The sequence below is a fragment of the Balaenoptera acutorostrata genome, chromosome 20, assembly GCF_949987535.1.
Source record: "Balaenoptera acutorostrata chromosome 20, mBalAcu1.1, whole genome shotgun sequence".
Taxonomy (NCBI): domain Eukaryota; kingdom Metazoa; phylum Chordata; class Mammalia; order Artiodactyla; family Balaenopteridae; genus Balaenoptera; species Balaenoptera acutorostrata.
Genome location: NC_080083.1, coordinates 54,207,400 through 54,231,252, shown reverse-complemented (window position 1 = coordinate 54,231,252; position 23,853 = coordinate 54,207,400). Strand labels below are relative to the sequence as shown.

General features: G+C 53.7%; 1 protein-coding gene across 4 annotated transcripts in view; it reads right to left on the bottom strand.

Annotated features, from left to right (window-relative positions):
* The window catches only part of USP36 (ubiquitin specific peptidase 36), a 36,977-nt gene continuing 13,124 nt past the window's right edge, over positions 1-23,853 (bottom strand). For 3 of the 4 annotated variants that reach the window (XM_007185789.2, XM_007185790.3, XM_057535799.1), the window contains exons 5-21: positions 22,790-22,900; positions 22,029-22,131; positions 18,766-18,833; positions 18,231-18,301; positions 17,517-17,599; positions 16,238-16,349; positions 13,777-13,917; positions 13,082-13,182; positions 11,989-12,127; positions 9,164-9,829; positions 8,437-8,567; positions 6,292-6,876; positions 5,689-5,882; positions 3,831-3,932; positions 2,946-3,061; positions 2,429-2,580; positions 1-2,196 (exon numbers count right to left, since the gene is read on the bottom strand). In XM_007185789.2, coding sequence (XP_007185851.2) covers positions 2,449-2,580; positions 2,946-3,061; positions 3,831-3,932; positions 5,689-5,882; positions 6,292-6,876; positions 8,437-8,567; positions 9,164-9,829; positions 11,989-12,127; positions 13,082-13,182; positions 13,777-13,917; positions 16,238-16,349; positions 17,517-17,599; positions 18,231-18,301; positions 18,766-18,833; positions 22,029-22,131; positions 22,790-22,900 — 2,855 coding nt within the window. In that variant the 3' untranslated portion in view covers positions 1-2,196; positions 2,429-2,448. The remainder of the gene's footprint in view (positions 2,197-2,428; positions 2,581-2,945; positions 3,062-3,830; positions 3,933-5,688; positions 5,883-6,291; positions 6,877-8,436; positions 8,568-9,163; positions 9,830-11,988; positions 12,128-13,081; positions 13,183-13,776; positions 13,918-16,237; positions 16,350-17,516; positions 17,600-18,230; positions 18,302-18,765; positions 18,834-22,028; positions 22,132-22,789; positions 22,901-23,853) is intronic. The other variant, XM_007185792.2, reaches the window with a different exon arrangement.

Sequence of the window (23,853 nt, the reverse complement as noted above, 5' to 3'; positions counted from 1 at the left end):
TCACAAAAACTCGTTGTTTTATTGCACCAAGATCTTGGCAACATCTGGGGCCCCTCAGCCCCTGGAGCGGAGGTGCAGGTCACGTGCCGTGGGCTCGACGCGCACACGGGGCCGAGGTGTGAGCAGGGCCCCAGCCAAGGGTCAGGGAGTGAGAGGGCCGAGGACCACTGGGAGGGGTGACCCCCCAAACACGAAGTTAAATTAGACCCATGTTCTAAGTCAACAAAGTCTAAGACCGCCACTATAGAAGCTTTAGTTCTTTATACACGTACACTTAGGATCTGGACTCGATTTCTGGGCCTATCCTTTCCCTCCCAGTTTGGCCGATGATTCTCCGTGGGATGGGAGGACTTGTCTACTTAACAGCAATACTTAAATGCTGCAGGGTCAGGCCAGTGCTCACCCCTGCCCAGGAGAAAACGGGTACGTTTTCCTCAGGAAAAGGCTTTATAATTATATAGTGGAGAAAGGAAGAGACTTGTTTGGAGAAGAGGGAGAGAGAGAAAGGAGATCAATTCTGTGCTAGCAAACAACTGAATTTTTCTTTTTTCAGCTACAGAACATGATAAAAATATGGTCGGGGAAATAGTTCACGCAGGAATGGATGTCAACATCTCAAGAGAGAAAAAAACCCTGCCCACGGAGGCACCTGCCTTCCCTCCTGAGATGACAAATGACAGAGCGACAGGGCACTGGGGTGGGCCCCTCAGCTTTGAGCAAGGTGTGGTTGACATGCAGGAATCAGTCCTCTGAAAAAGACAAAAAGGCTCCCGGGCCAGTCCAGGCAGAGCCCGGTTCCCATCTGCTGGGACCAGAGCAGCCCCAGCGCAGGCCACTGGTATTATTCTCCCCAACTTTTTAAAGAGAAATACAAAAACAGGAAGAAAAAAACATAAAGAACGACCCACATGAAAAAATTAACATAGCTCCCCGTATAAAAAATGTAACGCTTTTTCGATACCACCAGGATCCCCCAGGCCCCAGAACAAGCAGCAGAGCAAAGGGCAAGGCTCCGTGAGGAAGAAAGTGGGGGCCAGACAAGTGCATCAGGCCTCAGGCCGAGGAGACCACTCGAAGGACAGGACCAGGCATTGGTCCACTCCCACACGAAGTGATACCAAGAGGAGAGGAAGCGTGGACATGCGCTGAGGGATAATCTTCAGATTTACTTCCATACCTTCTACCACTGGGACATGCATCCTTTTTCTGGACAGTACCACCTCACTGAGGATTTCCCATATTTATTAAATTATAAGTTCGCAGGCACAGCTTGAACAAGATAAAAAAGTGATTGTGATCTTCTCGAGTAATACAATCATCTAAATTCAAAAAGCACTCACAAAATTGAGCAAACGAAGCCAGTATTTGCATATTAGGGAGAGGAAACATATTGCTGATGGAAGCCACAGGCCTGGTGAAAAATAAATGTTTTATATCAAGTAGTAAAATAAATGGAGAATCTACCCCAAGACCACCACCTCAGTAAGGACCGCCGGGTTACTGCAGCTGCAAGGGAGGGTCCAGCAAAGCCACCTCGGAACAAGTAGCAGCCTGAGAAGCAGATGTGTCGGCACACCTTTTCGGCCCCCAACCTGCCCCACTACAGCCACCTGCTCTCCAGAGAGGGTCTAGAGTTTCTTGCAAGAGAGAGATGCACTGGCAGGGCTGCCCGCCCCGCAATTCCACAAAAGGGAGAGGCAGCGGCGTGGGGCCGGCCCGGGGCGCCGCCGACTCTCTGAGGCTGGACAGGTAAGGCATACAGAGCCCCCACCTGAGGAAGCGGGAGGCGCAGGATGAGTTGGCAGCGCCAGCCGCCAGGAGTGGGGGACGGAGGGCCCGTCGAGAAGGGCAACTGGCTGCACGCCGTCATCTCTGGAGCTCGAGGTCACACTGGGAAGGCGCAGCCGCCGTCCTCCCCGCTGTCCCCCGCAGACCCAGGCCAGACGCCGCCGGCCAGCAGCACAGGGCGCTCAGGCCCATCCCGGGTCCCAGTTGCTGTGCTGCCCCCTGCTCTAAGAGTCCCCGTGTCCATCACAGTGCATGTTGTGTCACCAGAGGTTCTGATCCACAGAAGCCCGGGGCCTCTGCGGGCCGTCCCCCATGGCAGGCCTGGAGCCGACAGAGCCAGCAAGTCCTCGGCAAGTGGCTCTTCAGTCCAGATAGACGGTCCCCGGGAAGGGACCGCGTCTCTGGAGGCTGTGAGGCAAAGAACATCATTCTTGAGGGAGAGAAACGAGACCCTAGGAGTCCCACCACCAGCCCTGGAGAGCGTGTCCCACACAGGCAACGACACTGACACGAGATGGAGCCTGGAAACAGCCTGGTCCTCAATCTGCGAGTGACCGGTGTGTGCACACCACACTCCACGCCGTACACACCACAGCCCATGCACGACTGCACACACACACACACACACGCACAAACTGACCCATCTTGACAGCTGCAAATTCAGCGGCGATAGCTGAGACTGGAAGCCTTAGCTGGATGAGTCACAGACCAAAAGTTCCGTCTACTCTGAAGTTTCTGGAAGGCGTTGAAGTTTCTTTTCTTTTCTCTCTTGAATTTTTTCAATTTCTTTTCCTATGTCAAGAATCACAGTGTCACAATTCCCAAACAGGGCTCCCCCAGGTCCCGGTGGCTCCTTTCCAAGTGCTTACTACGTGCCAGCACGAGTCTCAACGTGCGACCTAAACGAACAGATTTACTCTCCACGTGACCCACGGAAGGTGTCCCCATGACCCCCACTTCACTGATGGAGGAGCAGGAGCAACTGGAGGACAGAGGCTTCCTGAACCCGGGCAGCATGGCTCCAGTCTCGCCCTCGGCCACTCTGCAAGGCTGCTGCCCCTTCAAACAGCCCTGAAAGTCCAAGTCCTCCCCAGCGCCCCCCGAGCTGAGCTACTCCGCGGCGCTCCGCCCCCGCCAGGCGCCACCACACATCATACCTTCCCTCGGTCGAACTCTTCGTCCCAGTCGTCAATGACTGTGGCCATGCAGGCCAGCCTGCTGTCCTGAATGGCGTCCTGACTGACAGCTGACACCTCGCCGTCCCACGTCAAAACTGCAAGACAGACACTGGCATTGCGACCTGTGTGGGTCCCCAGCTGCCCTGTGGATTTACTTCAAGGGTGAAGTTTACAAACTAGGCTGGTCTACTCCTAATTATTCAAAAAGTTTTGAGTGCCACCTTTTGGTGAAAATGGATACACAGAGAAGGAAAAGGGGAGGAACAGAGTGGTCTCCGGTGTGTAGGCCAGTCAGTGATCCCGTCACTTAAAAGCAAACACTGTTAACCCCAAATATTTAGTTCTTTTTAAGCCCATGCCCTCATCTGAGAAACAAAGATCTTGCGTTCTTTCTCAGAGTCCGAATTAGAAAAATAACGTTCTAAATAAAAACTTACAGCATGAGTGCTGGATGAGTTTTTCGGTCTGTTGCCTACCCCGACTCTGGGATTCTAACGCTCTCCCTGGCTGCCCTGCCCTGCCCAAACGCGCCCACCCTGCCCTCTCCCTGGCTGCGCTGCCCTGCCCTGCCCAAACGCGCCCACCCTGCCCTCTCCCCGGCTCCCAGAGCCCAGGGGGAAGCTGCTCTGGATCCCCACCGCAGACAAAACCCGCCTGCAGGGTTCTTGATCTGCATGCAATGGCAGCAGGGTCAGAGAGGGTACAACAGACATGTACATTCCTCTTCCCTTCATGAAGTAAATCTTGTCTTCGGAGCCAAGCAATTCCTAGGCACAAGGCTCAACACAGGAGGTCTGTTTCAGGCCTCCCTACCTCCTCGTAAGCCAACTGCAGAAGACAGAAGTCAAGTCTCAAAACCAGTACCTCTTCTCCCGTAAGCTTTATCAGATGAATATTTGAGCAATTCCTGGACCACATCGGATTCTCTCTCTCTGTCCCAGGATACAAGAGGAGCCTGTCCCAGCCCTGCAATCAGAATAACATTTACATACATTAAAAATAAACCACCGAGGAAACGCTCGCACACCTTTTACTTACAACAGAATTGCAGAACTTACTAATGACAAATTCTTTAAAGAATGTGTAAAAGCAAGCTCTTCCTGCCTGCCTGCCTGTGACAAGGGAGTTAACGATTATTCTTTCTCAAGAGAAGAGGTTATTGGTCCAAATCAACTCTGCAAAAGATGAAAACCTGAACACCGAAAACAAAGCAAAAAACCTACAGGCAGCAGTGAGCCCTCGGTCTGAAGGAGCAAGGGAGGGGAGCTCCCGATGCAGGCTCCTCGCCTGCAGGGAAGGGGCAGAAACCCGGAGCAGCGCGAACTGGAGGGACAAGGTGCCGCCGCCACCACCACCACCACCGCAGCAGCACGGCAGCTCCCACCTCCCTGCCCCCAGGGAGCCTGGCCAGCAAGGACATCTGCACAGACAGCACTGACCGCCCCTCATCAGGGCTGTAGAAATGACGTCTGAGCTGCTCCTGGCCTCTGCCCAGTCCCCCTAACCACCCACAACTGTCAGAATAGACTCACCTCCCTAAACACAAGCCTGACCTCATCTCTCTGGTCCGCCAATTTGGCAATGACCTGGTGCCCTTCAGGCTCAGTGCTCTGAGCAGGACAGCGTCCACTGTCTGCCCCCAGCCTGTCCCCCGCACGCCCTCTCCAGCCGCTCCTCAGCACAGCTCGGGCCCGGTGGTCACGCGGAGCCACCTGCAACCCGGGCTCTGGCCTCTTTAGGGTCACAAATGCCCGCCCCCATTTTGGGATCATGAGCAAACACACGGGGCGCTGGGCGTCCCTGCAGCCCCAGCACCTGCCCGCCGTGCACTTCCTGCTCTGCACTGGGCAGAGAGCCTTGGGGCCTGGCAGCACCTCCCGCTTGGCTGACGTGCTCACAAAGTGACCCCGTCTGATGACAGCCGGTCTCTGCAGCCTTTTCTCCAATGACACACGGGCTGCCTGAAGTGGCCATTCCTCACTGCCTAGCAGTTAGTGCTTTTGCCGTGTAATTAATGGAATTCCGTGTTTATTCATGAATTTGTTTCTCCGGAGTTTGAAAAACTACAAACCCATCCCCGGGAACCAGTGTGCCCCCAAAGCACAAACAGCAGACCCCAGATGATCCACCACCTGGGGGTCCCTTCCTGAAGTGCTGAGGACCTTCTCTCCCCTCATTTAACAGACACATTCCACCAGGAGAGCCTGGTGAAACGAGCCAGCCCACTAAGGAAAAAGAGAAAACGAAACATGAACGAGGCGCTTGGTGGAGGCCTCAGCCTGGGCACGGCCAAAGCACACAGAACCCCAACAGCAAAAGGCCACACAATCTTCAGGAAGGCCGGCTACAAAGAGAGGCAGAGGGAGGTGAGCTTCTGAACCCAATGCTGCAAGTTCAACTGGCAAAGAAAAACGCCAGGCTGGGCGGCCCAGGAGTAATTCCAGTGGGAAGGTTTAGACGGGAACAGCCCTGAACCAGAAGAAACCCTGCGCTCACAGAACGTGTAAAGTTTACATGTACCCCATCTTTTCCTACGGGGTAGTTCGGGCTGAACGATCTGCCAGGTGCGGAGGCCCAAGTGGGCAGACAGCTGGCACGAGGGCAGAGGTAAGAGGTCTTCCAGCGGGCCCCTCCCAATGTACCGCACCTGCCTCTAGACGCACAGGGCAGGCTGGCTCCCACCCCCTGCTCCCCTGGCGTCCCCTCCCGGCCCAGTGCCCACCTGTGGGGTCTCCGGGAGCCTGGCCATTCACAGCTGTCCCTGGCCTGCTCCCAGGGACTACAGAGCCCCTCTGGCCCTCAGGCTCATTCTCTTCTACTTCCTGCTGTGACTCCTGCTTCCTTTTTTTCTTTTTCTTTTTCCTTGGTGATGCTGCAATGGTCTCTGGCTGGACGACATCTGAAGAAGAGCAGCTCCTAGGAAGTCAGAGTTGACAGTCAGCTCCTAGCAAACTGAGGCCCAGATACCCCGTGAACTTTGGTGCATGTGCCTCAGCCCCGCAGAAGAGCCCCAGGAGACTCCACCCGAACCTGACCAGGACCTGCCCACGGCCACAGTCCAGAAAAGCACACAAGTGCGTTTTTAATCCAAGGCAAGTCCTACAAAGTGGACGACAGGACCCCAGTGCAGCCCGGCCCGGGTCACGTGACCTCCCAGCACCTACGGGGCTGGCCAGGTCCAGAATGCTGTTTCCACTCACCACCCGCCTGGGACACCTGACAATACAGTCACGTCCCAGAGGGCCGGGCAGCGCCTGTATTTCCAGACAGCACCCACTGGGAGTGGACTGTGTGTGAGCGGCGGTGCAGGGCTCCTTGCTCTCACCCATGCCGAGGTGGGTCCTGGCGGAGGCAGTCTTCTCCGCCAAGGCCCTCAGCTCCCTTCCTCCTCCTCTTCCTGCGGCTCACGCGGTGGCCGTCGCTCCCGCATCCCACGGGCCAGCCGTTCCCCGGCTGCTGTCCGCCCTCTTCCTCCGGTCTGCCCACCGACGGCTCCGCCTGACCCTCCTTCCTGTGCGCAGGGCTCCAGGGCGGCCCTGCCGTGCGCCCCGCCTGCAGAGGGGAGGTGTCCGTGTCCCCCGTGTGCTTCCTCTTCCTCCTCCTCCTCTTCCTAGGAGGCCCTGGAGGGGCCGCCACAGCCATGCAGGTCTCTGAGCCCTGGCCCTGGGTCTCTCCCACGCGGGTCTTCTTCCTCTTCTTACAGAGACCCTGGGGGGGCTCGCTGGCCTCTGGCAGCTGGTGTGAGGGGGCCCGGAAGCCCCCGTTGACCTGAGGCAGGGGCGCAGAGGCGGGCGAGTGGCTCTGTGGGTCTGATGTCCGGAGAGGCGGGGGGCTACTGGACAGTGATGGGGCGTGGGGGCCAAGGGGGGGCTTCAGATGGCTGGATGGTCTGGGAGCAGGTGACACAGCCCTGTAGGGACAGTCAGGTAGTGAGGACAGGCTGAGCTCTCCCTGCCTGCCCTCCCTCAGCCCCTTCCCTCTCAGGTCAGGATTTTATAAGACTTTCGCCTGTAAACCTCAGATATATGTACATTTCAGCGAACGTTAGAAAATACACGCTAACAAATTCAAATCTTAAGATCAAAGTTAATAAAAATCGTTACATATCTCTTAGTTTCTTGTCACCAAGCAGTTCAAAGTACTTTTGCAAACCCTAATGTTTCAGATTCTCAATACAAATGTTGGGAGGAAACCTCCACTAAGCAATAAATGTCCAGCCTCCGCAAGTATCAGGTGTCTGAGCACAGGCGGTGAGTCTTGTAAGAAAGGCGGCTATAAGCCTACGCATCTTCCACTATTACCCTTCGAGGATTTTCCTCTGAAACTTGGGGTTCAGGAAAATCAGGGAAATGACTTTCCAGTCAGATGATACAGCACGACAAGTAAAGGGCAGGATTTAGAGCAAATCAAGTGAGACTCTGGGATCTCCTCCTGCCAGCTATGCGACCTTGGAAAGGTCAACTTTCCACTCTGGGCCACAATTTTCTCATCTGTGAATGAGTGACAATAATACCCGTCTCCAAGGGTTGTTAATTAAACAGGACTGTCTCAACATCGTCTAAACTAGAACAAACTCTGATGGCAACATACAAACTGCACTACTACTCTGCGTTTTCTGGAATTAAAAAAAAAGTGACATGTCACAGAAACAAAGAAAAAATACCCAATAAATATCTCGGACATTTAAGGATCTAGCACGTGCAAAATCCCCGTGCCAGGACTGAGAGCGGGAGGGGGGCTGGACGAAGGGAACAGCGGGGCCCCGAACGAGGAGGGCAGGGAGGGCACGTCAGCGCCGCGGCAACGCCAAGCCCGCCCAAACCACTCCATGGCCTTGCCCCATCTTCCTTCCTTCCTTCCTCCCTCCCTCCCCAGCTGCCAAAGGCCTTGATAGCCCCTCAGCCCTCAAACAAGCCGTTTATCGGTAATTCTGGGCCTTTGGCCCTGGACTCACAAAGGAACACGAGCATCCCTGTACGGAGCGGGCCAGGAGGCGACAGCCCAAACCTCCGGAGGGGCATCTCCGCAGGAGCCTGAAAAGCTCCCAAAGAACCTCGCCTCCTGCAGCAGCCTCCGCAGCGCACGGGGGGCACCTGAGCCCACTCGGGAGGCCCTCAGGGCCAGGGTGACAGACCCCACCCCACCCGAGATAAGCCAGGGAGTGCGGCTGGGAGACACAACCAGCGCACAGGACCCTGAGCTCACGCAGGGTCTGTTCAAACGCCCCCCCCTCTCTTCCACTTCAGGGTCCCGTCACGGGGCTGGGGGGCCATAGGCAGATCAGCTCACAGCACACCCATCACCACGAGCACGTGGCAGACGACGGAAGATGAAGACAGAGTAAAAAAGCCAGGGCCTGAGAGACCAAGCCGCCTCTGCCCTGCCGAAGCCCCTTTGGCAGGAGGACAGAGGAGACACCGGGCAGACCTGTGTGCTGTCCCCACGGGGGAGGAGCGGCCGCCCCGCTTACCGGATTGTACTGACAGGCCAGGTGGAGGCGACGACGGGGTGAGTGGGTTTCCGGGGGGAGGTGAGGTCGGAGGATGGAGAGAGGGGAGGTGGACGGAGGTCATTGCCGGTTGCCCTCCGCAGGGTGCTGGCCTGCAGTTATTGACATAAATAAAAACTTGGTGCTCTAAAAAAGGTTGCCGTGAGTGAAGAGAAAAAGTAAAAATAAAATAAAAATAAAATAAAAAATAAAAGAGCCCAGAAAGAAGGATGAGAGGACAGAAGAACAAAAAAGGGGGCGTGAGGGGTGAGAGAATGGTAGAAGAAGAATCAGAAGTGTTTTTGGTTAGAAACAAAAAGGAAAAAACGAAGGAAGTTTAAACAAAAATCTCAGTACGACAATTATATCACGGAGCTTCGAGGTGCACACAGAGGTGCCAGCTAGCCCGTGTCCCGTGCGTCCCCGTGCTCAGAGCTCCCTGCCGGGGACCATTCCCCAAGGCTCCCTTAGGACATCTGTCCACAGATGGAGACAGAGGATGGCTGTGTGGCCCTGACCCTCCATTGGCCACCGGCCTCACCCAATGACAGAGATGCCACAACCTGCCCAAGCCTGGACAGCCCTCCGCCACCTAGGGAAGCCCAATGTCTCGGCTCCTCGGGCGGCCAAATGCCCCTGTGCTGCCGTCCCACCCCCCAAACTAAAATCGAATCCGCTCCTCAAGCCCGACACCCTCCCACACACCCACCTTCCTGGCAGAAAGGGCCAGCTTTTTGGCCGGCGGAGGAGACATGGCGTTGGCAGGCTCGGGGGCGGTGCTGCTCAGGTCGGGGCACTTGGCCTTCACCAGCTCGGCGTCCTCTCGGGCCAGCAGCACCTTGGCGGGGCCGGCAGAGTGGGTTCCCTGAGAATCGCTAAGAGGGGCGGCTCCACTCTGGGGGGCCTGGGGGCGCCTGGAGGGGCCACCGCCAGCAGGGTGCTCAGGGCTGGAGCCCCTCCTCTCGGCGGCGGGGCCCTCATCACCCACCTTGGGCCCGAGCCCGTTGGCGGTCCTGGCGGCCGGGGGCCGAGGTGAGGTAGAGAGGGTGGCCCTGCCGTCCCAGGAGCTGGGCCTGCGGCCCTCACACCTGCTGCCGCCTGGCTCGCCAGTGCCGGGGGTCCCCGGGGAGGTTTTGAGCGGTGGGGAGAAGTGCTGCAGGGGAGCTGGTTTCTTGACTTTCTTTCCAGGCTCATCCAGAACGGTTGGCGCGTGGGTAGGCGTTTTGCAGAGTTTGGGGGAAGGGGACCCCAGGGGTGGCTTGGGAGGAGTGTATCCATTCTGAGACTTCAGGCCCGACACAGAGCCATTCCTGGCAACGGGCACCCCGAGCTCTTCAGGGGTCTGAGGCTTCTTCATTGTCACAGGGTCTGGTCTCTAAAGGGGAGCAAAGCAGAGGAGGCGGTCAAAGTCAGAGGGAGCATAGCCGGCTGGCCGGGCCCCCACAGGGAGGCAGCAGGCAGGGGCTCTGAGGAGCAACTCCAGACAAATTATTTATACGGACACACGATACAGATACTGCTATTCTTTTCAGCATCTTTTGAGTTGTGCACGTATGGGTGTGCCTCTTTATAATTAACTTTACTATGAAAGCAATACATTTTCATCAAGATTTGAGAAATACAAAAAAGTATAAAGGGAAAACATTTACCAAGTTCCATCACCTAAACATAACCCTCCATTAATAGGCTGGTGTCTTCTCCCTTTGGTCTTTTCTTCTGACACAGGTGCACAGGAGTATCTCAGTTTCACCATATGCCATTATCACCTTCATACTCTGGCCCATCAACAAAGGTCTTTAATGTTTGACTAGCGACCATCTCATTGCATGAAGAGTTTATCAACTAGACTGGCTCCAGGTCTCCTTGACATACCACTAAGGTGCTAAGTGCCCCATCCTTCTCCACAGCACCATTACAACTGGGTCTACGCCACTCACTCACCGAAATGCTCCCCGAGGCCTGCGTCGCTGCTGTTTACCATGACACGCCACCTCCACCCCCAACCAGGTCAGGGTCTTAGAGACTATGTGCTGAAGGAATGGTCAAAAGACTGAATCTTCTTCTGTACTTAGTACTCCACGCTAATTTTTTAGAAATGGAATTACTAGGCTGTTAATATTTTCATAAATTAGGATGCATACTGCCACACTGCATTTACTGTACTCTTGCTGGCCACAATTTTTTCCCCAAATCTTGCTAATTTGATACTATTTTGAATCACTTAAACATCCATATCCTCTGCACAGGCAACAGAGTGATTTTAAGTCACTTAGGTCATTATTTCTTTATTAGCATTCTTCCTAAAAGGAATACATCTTCCCACTGCGCTGCAAAACCTGTTCACTTGTTGAGCATTTAAGTACATGGAACTTATACAATGTTACTTAGAGTAAAATAACTTTTGTACAGCTGCAGTGTATTTGGAAAGTTATTTTCATGATGAAAACACGCAGGGTCAGTGAAGAGGCCTTGCAGTGGCCTGACCAGGGGGTTGGGGGGGTGGGGGCCGGGCTCGCCCTCAGGCACCCCCATGCCCGTCGCTGTTCCTCTGGGCAGCACCCGAGGCTTCCGGCTTTCCGGCTCTGGCCACAGTGACCATCACCTTTGCAACCAGGTCATGGCTTGTCATTGCTATGTCAACTCCAATACTTCTATTTCAGCTTCTATTTTCTTGAATGTTGGAAAGGAAACAGATTTGCGTAAATGACTAAAACCCCTGTAGACATATGAAGGCCCTGGCAGCCTGCGTTTGGATTTGATCTTCAGACTGAAGGGAAAGGATCACAGAAATAGTCAAAAGAGAGGGCCGTTCTATTTTTGAATTATGAATTATGTTATAAGGAAACTGCTATTATCTTGTTAATAAAACTGAGTTCTTTACTTTTTTTAGTACAAAATTTCAAATACATACAAAAATAACTTCAAGGGTATTCCTTAATTGTTAACACTTCACCACATTAGTTTTCTTGCTCTCTCTCCTTCTGTATATATGTGTGTGTATGTATGTACATATATATTTTCCTAACTATAGGAGTTAAATTTTAGACACGACGTCCTTTTACCTCCATATACACCCACGAGTATTCCTAAAAACAAAGGACGTTCTCTTAGCATAACTGGAGTATAATTATCAAAATCAGAAAATTAACACTGGTACAAACTACTCACATTTTTAGTATTAAAATGTGGGGATAAAATATTTTTTTCCCAGATGCTTAAGGCTAGAGGTTTGCTCGGGGAACCTGTCACTGCACTTCTGCGTAGCAGCTGCTCTAAGGCGGGGACACACTGGGAGCTCTAAGTCTTGATTTGCTGAGTCAGGTTTTCTCATCACTTGTCCCCTCTTCCTCCTCACCATTGTTGGCTCCGTGACCCACTTCAGAAAGAACGTGGAATACAGCAGGACTGCTGTCTGCACTCTCCTTCCATTGGGCCGAGCTCCCCAGCATGAAGAGGTCTGGGGGCTCCACGATCCCCTGAGAGGCACAGGCACGAAGAACGGCAATGATTACATCGATCCTCTTAAACAAGTACCTTTGCGGTCACTGATGGGGATGTGGTCCCATTGCTGATATTCTTCCTGGCGTGGCCTGGAACCACCCTGGGGTGGCCGGGAAGGGAGGACGCTGTCCTGCAGATGGAGCCCTCAGGACTCTTCTTAGAGCCTGGAATCCTGTCAAAGGAATAGAACAAAGTCAGGGAGTGTCTTACTAAAGCTGCAGAGGCTTTACCGAAACTGAGTGTGAGACGGAATCAGAATACAGAAGTCAAGGTTACAATTCCATTCCAAAAAAAAAAGAGCAGGCAGGGAGTTCCCTGGTGGCCTGGTGGTTAGGATTCCAGGCTTTCACTGCAGTGGCCCGGGTTCAATCCCTGGTCTGGGGACTGAGATCCCGCAAGCCATGCTGCACGGATAAATAAAAAAGGGCAGCAAAGGCAGAAAAACAGCCAGAGGGAACCATGACTGTCCCAACGTGCTTCTCTGAAGCTGACTTTGCCCTTAAACCATGAGAACTTACTACGCAGCCTCAGATTCTACTCAATGTAAGCAGAGAGCAAATTACTCAGTTCTTCCGAGATTAGATTCTCAGTTTATCAGAAAGCCATCCTGGAGCAGCAAAACACCTCCCTTCTCCACATCCTCATCCTCCAGGTCGGTGACAATCAGTCCCAAGAAAAGGCACCTTCCAAAGGCCTACACCCTCTGACAACTAAGCCTCTACCCTCTGACAACCTACCTCACTGCCCACCGTGATCACTTTCCCCACAAAGGAAGGTCTGTACGCCAGCCGATAGCCAGATGGAACGCATCTAATTTGGGGCAATAATGTAATAGACAACCTTCCAATTTACATTCAAAGTCACCTCACTGTGGGGCAGATGGACTCCTGCTCTGACCTTCCCACAGGCTCTGGCTTTGACTCAACAGCCAAGTGGACGTGATCTAAGTGTCCTTCCCAGCGGCCGCTCTCCACTACACCTGACTGGCAGGAAGAGAGCTGCTCCAAGAGCTTCCCTCCTGCAGAATTCCAGTCACTTTCACGCAGAGAAAGGCCAGGGAGGTCGGTCGGGGAGAGAGCAGAGTGAAGGCGAGCGCTCTGGGGGGTGGGGGTGGGGAGCCGGTTACCGCAGGTAGAAGAGGACGTAGGCCTGCTGGTTCAGAACCACCTTGATGTTGCTGGAGTGGACAAAGGAGTCGTTCATCTGGTACCACTGTCCATTGCTTGCCTGAGCAGCGCAGGGTGTGGACGAAACAAAACACAACGATCAACACTTCCGCGATCCTTACTTTTAACAAGGGAAGGAAAAAACCTTTCAGCTGCCACATGTATCCCAGTGCTGATGAACTAACTAGCAATGATTTCATAAAATGTCAAGTATCTCTCTAACTCTGAACGTGCCCCCAAGTGTGCTGGAGTCTCCCTTCCTTCCTGACACCCCGAAAGATGCGAGCTTTCCTTGTGGAAGGCTATTTTGGCAGGTCTGCTCAGCACAGCCTCTCCCACCAATATCTGGCCTTCTGAGTCTTCTCCAGGGGTCTAAGGGCAGGGCACTGGCAGCAGCCCCCCTCCAGTGTCTCATCGCAAGGCCAAGGGTGGGACAGATCCTAGTGGGACAGGTTTAAAACACGTCTTTGCACTCCACGAAGAAACAACAACAGGACCTGGACACAACCACAAAACACGGCCACTTTCCACAGAATAAACATTCTGCAGAGATCACATCTGGACTTGTGCAAACAGGCACCACAAACCTGCCCCCCGGAGGTAGCACGCGTACCACCACCTAAGACAGCCTGACGTGAACACAGGAGCCACTGACCTTCACGTAGCAGTAATAGTGCCCGGCGTGGCAGCTATAGCCCGAATGGACCAGGACAGCATACAGCCCATACATGACAGGCTCACCATTACTCTGGGACATATACGGACGGATGTTCAGGAATTCCGGATATCCCACATCCTGTTTGAAAACCCAAGGAAAAGACAATTACAATTCATCATTGGGAGTAAGGGTCACCTTGCCCTCTCCATCAGCTGGTCTTTAACAATGTGGGGCAACGGGCACACAGCAAGGCTGAGGCGGGGGCCTCCCTTAGTCAGTGATTAAAAAAGAAAGCAGAAAAGTGCAATCTTTCTATGGGAGTTTCTATGAGAAACTCTTTATTGTCCTGACAAGTGGTTTATGGTCCCCCGTCTTGGCTGTGCATCCAAATTAGTTCTCTCACTACCTGGGTCCCACGTGTGAAAGGAGAAGAGTTGTTCATTCTCCTCCCTGCCACCATGCAGGAACACTGCAGGGGGAGTCAGGGATTCAGGAAAACAGGTGCTGACTCCACACGGCCAACTGAAACAGCAGGTTAAAATTTTAATGGAGTGGCTCAGGATGAAGGTCATGCCATAATTTATTTTAGAAATCAACAATTTTTCATAAGAAAATATTATCAAACATGATCTTTGAATGATACAGATATAACATACTTGCATTTCTGCCTGTGCACATACAGACTTTTAAAAAAATGAAGTACAGCGACTTCCCTGGCAGTCCAGTGGATAACACTCTGCACTTCCACTGCAGGGGGCACGGGTTCAATCCCTGGTCTGGGAACTAAGATCCCCCATGCCGCACAGTGTGGCCAAAAAAAAAAAAAAAAAAAATGAAGTACGGTTTACACAGAGTGAAAATAGGAGCACAGTTTGGTGAGTTCTGACCAGTGTACACTGATGGTAACCTACACTCCATTCAAGAGACAGACACAGACCCAGAAAACCCCTTTCTGTCCAGTAAGTGCCCCCATGTCAAGTACCCACTGTTCCGAGTCCCACGGCCAGTGGTTACTTCTGCCTGTTCTTCGGCTTCATACAGTTGGTACCTGTTTGTCTGGATCAACAGAATGTCATGATATTCACCGACATATCCTTTCCTGTCTATTGACAATTTCAAAATCTCAAAAGCCAACACACCCAATAGGCTCAGGAGCCCCAGTCCAATCTTGCTAGACATGGGGCCGAAATTAAACAGACCAATGTTTCTCAAACTGTGTCCTAATGGAAAACTAGTTCCAGGAGATTTTATGGCAGAACATGAGCTCCTCAGGGCAGAAGCAACACGACCTCATTCAGCACTGATTATCTCCCACTGATTTCCCAGTGCCTCGCATGGCATGGTGCAATGTAAGCCCAAGTGTTAGAACGGAGGAATGAGTGACTCCCTCAGTAACTGAGTTTAGAAAATTCCTCATAGTAAATTCCCCTTGGAGATTCAAAATACAACTCAGCTTAATAAAGGCTCTGAGGGCTTCCCTGGTGGCGCAGTGGTTGAGAATCTGCCTGCTAATGCAGGAGACACGGGTTCGAGCCCTGGTCTGGGAAGATCCCACATGCCGCGGAGCGGCTGGGCCCGTGAGCCACGGCTGCTGAGCCTGCGCGTCTGGAGCCTGTGCCCCGCAACGGGAGGGGCCGCGATAGTGAAAGGCCCGCGCACCGCGATGAAGAGCGGTCCCCGCACCGCGATGAGGAGTGGCCCCCACTTGCCGCAACTAGAGAAAGCCCTTGCACGAACCGAAGACCCAGCACAGCCAAAAATAAATAAATAAATAAATAAATAAAAACATAAACTTTAAAAAAAAAAAAAAAAAAAAAAAAAAAAATAAAGGCTCTGAGAAGGTCTGTAATTAAAAAGAACTATTTTAACTTCGGCTTGGCATTTCCCAAACTCAGCTGAACAGAGAACACGGAACACTTTTTTTCAGGGTACCATACTACCGTTCTGCAGAACACCAGTTTGGGAAATGCTGACCTAACCACTACCACTGCCAGGGAGGAGACTGAAAGCTCAGACAAGTGCCTTGCCCCAAACCACACAGCTAGGCTCTACCAACCGAGAACACATCTCCAGGCCCTTATGAGACAAGGCATCTTCTATTAAAACACCACTGTGCAAAAAAGTAAATTATTACACTCCACAAAAAGGCACAGCATGCAGCTGCACCTGCTTTAGAGACAAACAGGACATGGGAGAAGAGAGCTGCAGGGCGCAGTGTTCACCACACTGATTCTTGGGCCACCCAGACCTTCTATAGCAGGAACACCCCAAGCACAGGAAGATGCTAGGAAAAAAAAATGTTCTTGAACTTGACTGCATAATGATCATTTAGGGATGGTGCAAAAATGTGGACTCCTGGGCCCTGTCTTCCAGGGATTTGAATCCACTCAACCTGGAGTAGAGCCTGGAATCTTTCAAAAAGCACTGACCAAGCAGCCTGGGCACTGTGAGTGCTCACCTTGGTGATCTTCCCCCCAGTGAAGTTGGCAAAGCGCTTGAGTGAGAGTGTCAGGACGTTGGACGTCCTGTGGATGGTGAACCGCTTGCTGGCTGGAACCTTCTTCTTGCACCTGCGAGGAAGGGGAGAGAAGAGCTATCAGCTCGTGCTCTGAGGACTGCTGTCCTCACACTAGGTTAGTATCAGAACATCAGGAACTGCACTTTAAATAAGGGGTCTTCTTAAATGAGACTGTGCCCTCTGCACCCCTAAAAACCAATCAACACCACTTAAGGAAAGGAAAGCTACGGCAGGGCAACCAGGACTAGAGGAAAGGTGGAGATTCTAAAGCAAAAACAAAATACTTTCCCAACGAGGAGACTAAAGAAGATGCGTGGAAAAGCAACTTTGGGCTAACACAGGAAAAGCAAATTCGAGCAGATGTGGTCAAGAGATAAACAGGCAGGCAGGAAATCACCGAAAGCAAAGCCAGAAGACAAGGAAATGAAGGGGGAGAAGACAGAGGCAAAAGTGAACAGCTTCTAGAGCTAAAGGAGGTGAATTGAGAGGGATAAAAAGCAGGGTTTAGGCACAGAATCATCCACCTGAAAAGCATAGTGAGAAAAACTTTCATTAGTGATTACAGCTTTTAAATGACCTGGATATAAAGTAACACACCCACACACTGAGACTGCACAACCCTAAAGAGGACGAGGTCAGTCACAACTGCTGAAATGGAAAAATGCCGAGGACAACTCAAGTCAAGAACGGAATCCACAGAACACGGCTTTTCGAGGAGGCAGGACGGCCTCCGGAGCAGACGGCCGTGTCCAGTTACTCCACTTCTGTGCCTCAGTTTTCTCCTCCTGTGAAATGGGGGTAATAACAGTCCGTGCCTCACGAGTGAGTGCACGCGAGGCCCTCAGAACAGTGACCAGCACGGAGTAAGTGCCGCATAATAAACAGCAGCTATGACAACCACGGCTATCCCTCCACCTGTATTGTTTAGAGGTTTTCAGTTTTAAGACACATCTGCGCCACTCAAGAATGTGGACAGCGGTTGGGAGTTCCCTGGTCCAGTGTTAGGACTCGGCGCTTTCACTGCCGTGGCCTGGGTTCAATCCCTGGTCGAGTAACTAAGATCCCGCAAGCCGTGGGGCGCGGCCAAAAAAAAGAAATGTGGACAGTGGTCACCTCTGAGGGCGAGGGGGAGGGAGGGGATGGCAGCCATGTCAGGTTAGGTGACATATTTTCTTTCTGGCCGGCTTGATCTTTTTGCCACGAGCAAAACGAAACTTACTTCGCACACATATAGGCGTTCTCTCCACTCAGGACATCTGGTTTCACAAAAAGTTCCAGGGCACGCACGATATTTGCAGCTTGCTGAGAACGACAAAAACGGAATAGAACAAAGAGCGGAAGAAAAAGGCTGACTCTCCAGAAATGCCAAATGTAAGGTCTTTTTTCAGGCTGACGCAGCAAATCACAGCATCTCATTTGCGTGAGAACTGGCCTGCTAGCTGCCACCTTCTGGGAGTCCGAACTCGGCAAAGGAACAGGGAGCCAGGCTCTCACCCCTCCTCTGTTTGCGAGGATCACAGCCCCGGGGGTTTATCAAGCCTCAGAGGGTCCGGTCCAGACCTCAGGCTGAGGTGAGCTCACCTCCTGCAGAGTCAGAGCAGGGAGACAGGAAGGTCGCTCCGAAACGTGCAGCCTCTGTGTGAAAGCTGCCCGCAGCACACCGGACAGACCTCCCTGCTCAAGCCCTGCACTCAGTGTGGCCGCTATTCATGCCTCGGGGCACAAAACTGCATTATTTTCCCCCTTCTTTTTGAAAAAAATAGAACACGCAGAGGGAAATGGCTAGGAAGAAATACACGAAAATGTAGGACTCCAAGTACTGCTTTCCTGATCTATCTGGATCACATGCTCTCATAGGTTTTTGTTCTTTGGGTTCTTTGCCCCCTGGCCTCCCTGTCCTAATGCAAACGAACCAGCATGACAGGGTCTATACCCGAATCTCCAGCGCCACGTCCAAGTAGGGATCGTAGGTGTCTGAGACGCTCTTGCACACGGAGCACTTCACTGCGAGAGAACAAGGGGGGCAGTGGGGTGGGTGCAGGGCCTCCAGGGCACCACCCCCGTTTCCAAGTCTGAGAACTGGAGGCAGACCACCAGCTCACCAGCCCCCTGAAACCTTGGAATGGGAAGTGCTCAGGAGGAGAGGAGGGCAAACCCCGAGGTGCCTTCCCAGCCTGGCCAGCTGCCCCAGGGGTGCTCACTCCCACCCCAAGGGCAGCGGCCACATCTGAGCAGCCATGGCGTCTGAGGAAAAGGAACACCACCCGCATCTGCAGGCTCCTGATGCTTTGCTCCAAACCCCCTCCCAGGAACGGGGCCCCCAGCAAAGCAGCCGGCAGGGCTGCGGTGCACAAACCAGGCTGTAGGCCTCCTGGGCCTGGAGGGTCAGCCTGGGTGCCAATACCAAGCATTTCTGGTTAATACTCTAATCCCCAACAAGAAGGGGCAGAGAACGTTTCTCCACTTACCTCGCGATCGGAGATAGCCTCCAAAAATCTGATGGACCAAAGTCGTAGCCTGCGTCTGACGATCCAACCTGCAGAAAGGCCATGACCTTCAGGGGGAGGACAGGGGCCAAGAAGCAGGCCGGCAGCCCCGCCAGCCCCTGTGCCATTACCCACTCAGTGCAAGGATGGGAAAGGTCCCACCTGGTCAGCGGCAGCTCCGCCCGGAGGCCTCCCCACGCGCTGACCCGCGCGGCCTGCTCCCCACAGCAGCCGCCTCAGCTGCCCTCTCAGCAGGCAGCCTCACCTCCCACGGCACAGGGAGCAAGGGGCCGGATGGACCTGTACGTCACCCCACCCCCGGCCCACCCCTCCCCGCTCCAGCGCAGCCCCGCCGTCCCTCGTGGGCACCGCACACGCTCACCTCTGGGGAAGGGGAGCGCAGAGTGAGCGGGGACAAACTCCCCCTCTGAACCCTCTCAGCAGGACAGCAGTGGGCACGGGCGTGGGCTTTAGGGTCCGGCAGACCTACATTCAAACCCCCAGCCCCAGAGCCGCGAAGCAGAGCTCCAGAGAGCACCTAGCGCAGCGCCTGCACCCACAGCGACTCATGTAATGAAGATTCTGGAAACAATACCCTACATCTAGCCTCTGCTCCTGGTTTCGCTTGCAACCCACCGAATCTGACCCACTCCTCTGCAACTGTCCTGAGTCCCCGAGACCTCCGGGACACAAACACAGCTGACCTTTTGGTCTTTTTGGCCACAAAAGCACTACGTGGCAAGGCCCACTTCCTGCCGGGAAGAGCTTCCCCGTGTCCACCCAGGCCCCACTCTCCTGCCCACCACCTCCTGCAGATGCTTCTGCCTCCTGGGCGGGGGTGGGGGGCGGCGTGAGTGTTGCTAACCCCGCACCTCCCTCCGCAGGCGGCCACCTCCCACCACCGGCAGAGCGAGCCAGGCGCCCTGGTCTCAGCCTCCTGCTCAGGCCACACGACTATTCATGGCCGCGCTGCCCAGACGCACTGAGGAGTACAGCTCCAAAACACGTGGGGGACAAACACAGGGTCAGCAGATTTTTATTCTGCAAGTTGGGAAAAGAAAAATCAGCTGCCACCATCTATACTGTCACCACCACTCATCAAAGAAGGGACATTTTAGGTCCCAAAACTAGCAAGGACATAACCTCAGAGCAGACTGAAAGCCTCTGGGTGTGATGCAGCTGCTGAACTCCAGGTCACCCCCCAGGTCACCGGAAGCCCGTCAGGACAGGAGCCCAGAGGACCATATAGGACCCACCCTCGGTTCAGCCGGAAGCAAGGACAGCGCAGACATTCAATCACCCAGAAGTAGGAAAATAAAGCCAGATCAAAAAGCTATCCCAGACGCTGCCACTGAGCGTCCCAGAGGAAGGGAGGGAAAGGAGAAGGGCCGAGGGGACCTGAGGCCGGTGCGGCACCTCCTATAAGGTGAGGCTCCCAAGCGTCCTGGCAACAGGATGTGGCTGGGAAGCAGCCCCCAAGGCAGCGACTCGGCGGGAGGAGGCAGGCAGGCTCCTTGGGGAGCAGGGGGTGCAGGGCAGGAGAACAAAGGGGAAAACCAGGGTCCTGAACGAGAAACATAAAAACACTGAGGCCACACGCCCCTTCCGCCCCGAGAGGAAAAGCTGCCCACTCCAGCATGTGCTTCGCTGTGTGGCCAGAAGGGGGCGCCCGAAGCAAGAGCCAAGCGAATCGCCAAATCTTCGTGATACGGAAGCAAAGGTGGTTCCAGTAGAAAACGGTGGAGACTTGACACCCTACCTGATGAGAATCAGCCCCCCGGAAGCAACATGAAGCAGGCGAAGACAGCGACACAAACTCCAGGCTGAAATGAAGACCCCAAACAAGCATGTGGGGAGACGGAAGACCACCGTGAACAAGCCTTCAAACTAAGATAAAACGACCAAAAGGAGGGAAAGTTCACTGAACTCAGGAAAGAAACAAAGACTGAACTTCGAGGGGCACGTGGAGGCGGGACTCAAAGGAGATGGAGTGAGGGGCACAGGAAGCGGGGGTGGGGGGTGTGCAGGGCGGCCGCGGGGAGGGGGCGGCTGAGACATGAGAACACCAACAACCCGGCACCCGAAAGGGCACCGTACCATCAAATACATAAAGCAGAACACGAGAAACATTCGCAGGCGTTAAGGGGAAAAAAGGGCCTTTAACCCAAGCAAAAGCAATGCCAGCGTGTGTTCCCAAGGGAAGAGTCACTTCCCAACCAGTGCGGGGTCACCAAAGACAGACCACTTTACAGGGCTACGGGTCAGGTTTAATTACATCAGAGTTTCACCCGCTGAAACAGAGGTTTCCCATCCTCGTGGCTACAACTCAACTAACTTTGCCAAAGGATGTTCCAGATATGACTCCTGAGTTGTATTTCCAGAGTCCAGGACTCAGTTCTATTCCAGGCCTAGGCAGCATTTCCTGCCTCCTTTCTTCTCTCTGAACCCAAAAACCCAGGAATGATACAAAAACACTGTTGACAGTAGCTGTTTTACAAAAGGGAAGACTAAGCAACCAACCATCAATCAGTCATGTGCATTTGTCTATGCTCTCAAATTTGGGCAGAGCAAAACCTCAAAAATCATAATCTCCTTACCCTCAAGTTTTCCTGCAGCCTTTCAAGTTCTTCCATAAAGACATTATAATTCCTACCATCCCCATCCTCAGAACCAAAATAATGAGGTGATTTTTAAAAGATGGCAAAAGTCCCTGTCAGTAGCGTAAGATTCTCGAAGAGATCTATTAAAGCATTTCCTAGGACTTCCCTGGTGGCGCAGTGGTTAAGAATCCGCCTGCCAATGCAGGGGACATGGGTTCGAGCCCTGGTCCGGGAAGATCCCACATGCCGCAGAGCAACTAAGCCTGCGAGCCACAACTACTGAGCCCGCGGGCCACAACTACTGAAGCCCGCACGCCTAGAGCCCGTGCTCCACAACAAAGAGAAGCCACCACAATGAGAAGCCCGTGCACCACAACGAAGAGTAGCCCCCACTTGACGCAACTAGAGAAAAGCCCGCGCACAGCAATGAAGACCCAACACAGCCAAAAATAAATAAATAAACATTAAAAAAAAAGAAGGCATTTCCCTCCATGAGTTGCTGGGACAGAGATGGCCACCACCTGCCCTGCAGCAGGAGGAGCCCTTTCCCGGGAAGCAGAGTGCGACCCCTTGCTGGAGCTTCAGCTCAGGGCCACGGGGCTAAGGTCCACAGAGGCAGTCTGGGGCGGGGGGAGGAGCGCGTACTTGGCACAGCCGCTCAAGCAGGCCTTCTGCATGGCATCAATGGTGTACCGCAGAAACTCGTGTGCGTCCTCTTGGTTCCCGAAGCGGAAATGCCGGGCGATCTCTAAGGAGGAAAGGAAGAAGCATCAGGCCGGAAGGGAAGAGTTCCTGCCTGCTCTCCAAATGTCCCACTCCTGTCGGTCTCATCACCAACTCCTAGCGGACCCAGGACTAAACCCAAGCGAGGAAAAGGAGCCTGCCTGGCTTCCTACATCCCAGGTACCACCCTCATGGCAGTTATCTTCTCAGTGAGACCTAAGGGCTTAAACCCTCTACACTTAACAGAAAGCACGAATGAACACCAAGCATTAAGGATATGAGATCCACTGATGAACTAAAGCAGGTTTTCCAGGAGCCAATACAGACCATGGCAGATTATCACCATGTCATTGCAATACAACTTACACGGGCTTCAAAAACCAATGAGCCCATCTTTTCTGCTACGGGAGATATCTGACTGTCACAGCACATGGACACTGGTTTCTCTGACGTTGAGAAAAGGCCCCGCAGCCCTTCCTTACCTGCTCCCCACCTCCAGGCCCATGACACACAGCTCCCAGCCTGGCCAAACCCGCCTGATCTTCGGGGCGGGGATCACCACCACCTGGCGTGGACCGCCCCACATCCAGCCCCAGGGCTCGCTTAGTCTGCTACACTCTGTGCGTGCAGCCTCCCGAGCCCTCCCTCCGGCCCCTCCACCCCAAGAAGGAAGCCGCTCTTACTTCTGAGGTCTCGGATGAAGGACACGGGCTTGATGGCGTTGCCACTGTTGGCGAAGGCCTGGATGATGTGGTTCTGCATGACACACAGCATGCAGAAGCTTCCCTGGTGACCTGCGGGCACGGACAGGCGGTCGTGGTAAGGCGAGAGCTCCCAGGAGACCTGACAACATGGCCTCCCGCCCAGCAGAGACAGCAGGAGCCTGACAGCCCGGCCCAAGCCCCCGCGCCGCCTGCAGCACCCGGGACCCGGTCTCTCCACAGTTGCGGGCTCGGCTGCAACCCAGCCCAAGGAGTCTGAGTTTTCAAGCACCGTTTAGAATAATGTTTTCTCTGACTTCCAAACTGCATCACATGGTCAACAGGCTAGAACATTTTGGGCTCCCCGACACCCCCTTCATGTGCTCTTCAGCATAGGAACCTCTGCTCTGGTTTCCAGGAGACATAGGGGCTCGGCCAGCTCTGGGGAGACCCCGGGCACGTGCTCCCCCAGCCTAATGGCCCGACTCTGCAGCTCTGGCGCCCCAAGCGGCCCCAGGCGACACCTACACAGTAGGGACGGGTCCATAAAGACCGGCAGTGGGCCACACAGAGCCCCCAGGCTGTGATGGGGCCCCCAGGCTGCGGCCAGTCCCCGTGCTCTGGATAAACTATTTGTCCCCCAGGAATTAGGCAAGATAGCGTTATGCTTCTACCTCTACTTACAATTATGATCTTAAATACATAGAGAAGAGCAAAGACTACACCCCATTTTAGGTGATTTTTAAGTCAAGTACTGGTGTGATAGTTGAACTCCCTCTCAACCTCTCACAACCCTGTTCCCCACGTGCTTCATCCTTCTCCCCAACCAGGTCACCACTGTTCCCATTCATGCATTCACTGTATTCCACACGTGGCTCTCACTTACCAGGACACTCAGCTTCATGTTTAAGCTCACTTTCCATCAACTGTAACAAACCGCTCTTTAATCCCTGCTCCAGACCACAGTTCATCCACACGGCCCCCCTGCTCCTGCATGTCAACCTCCCCCCTTTTCCTGCTACCACAAATGCTGTGGTGAATGGTCC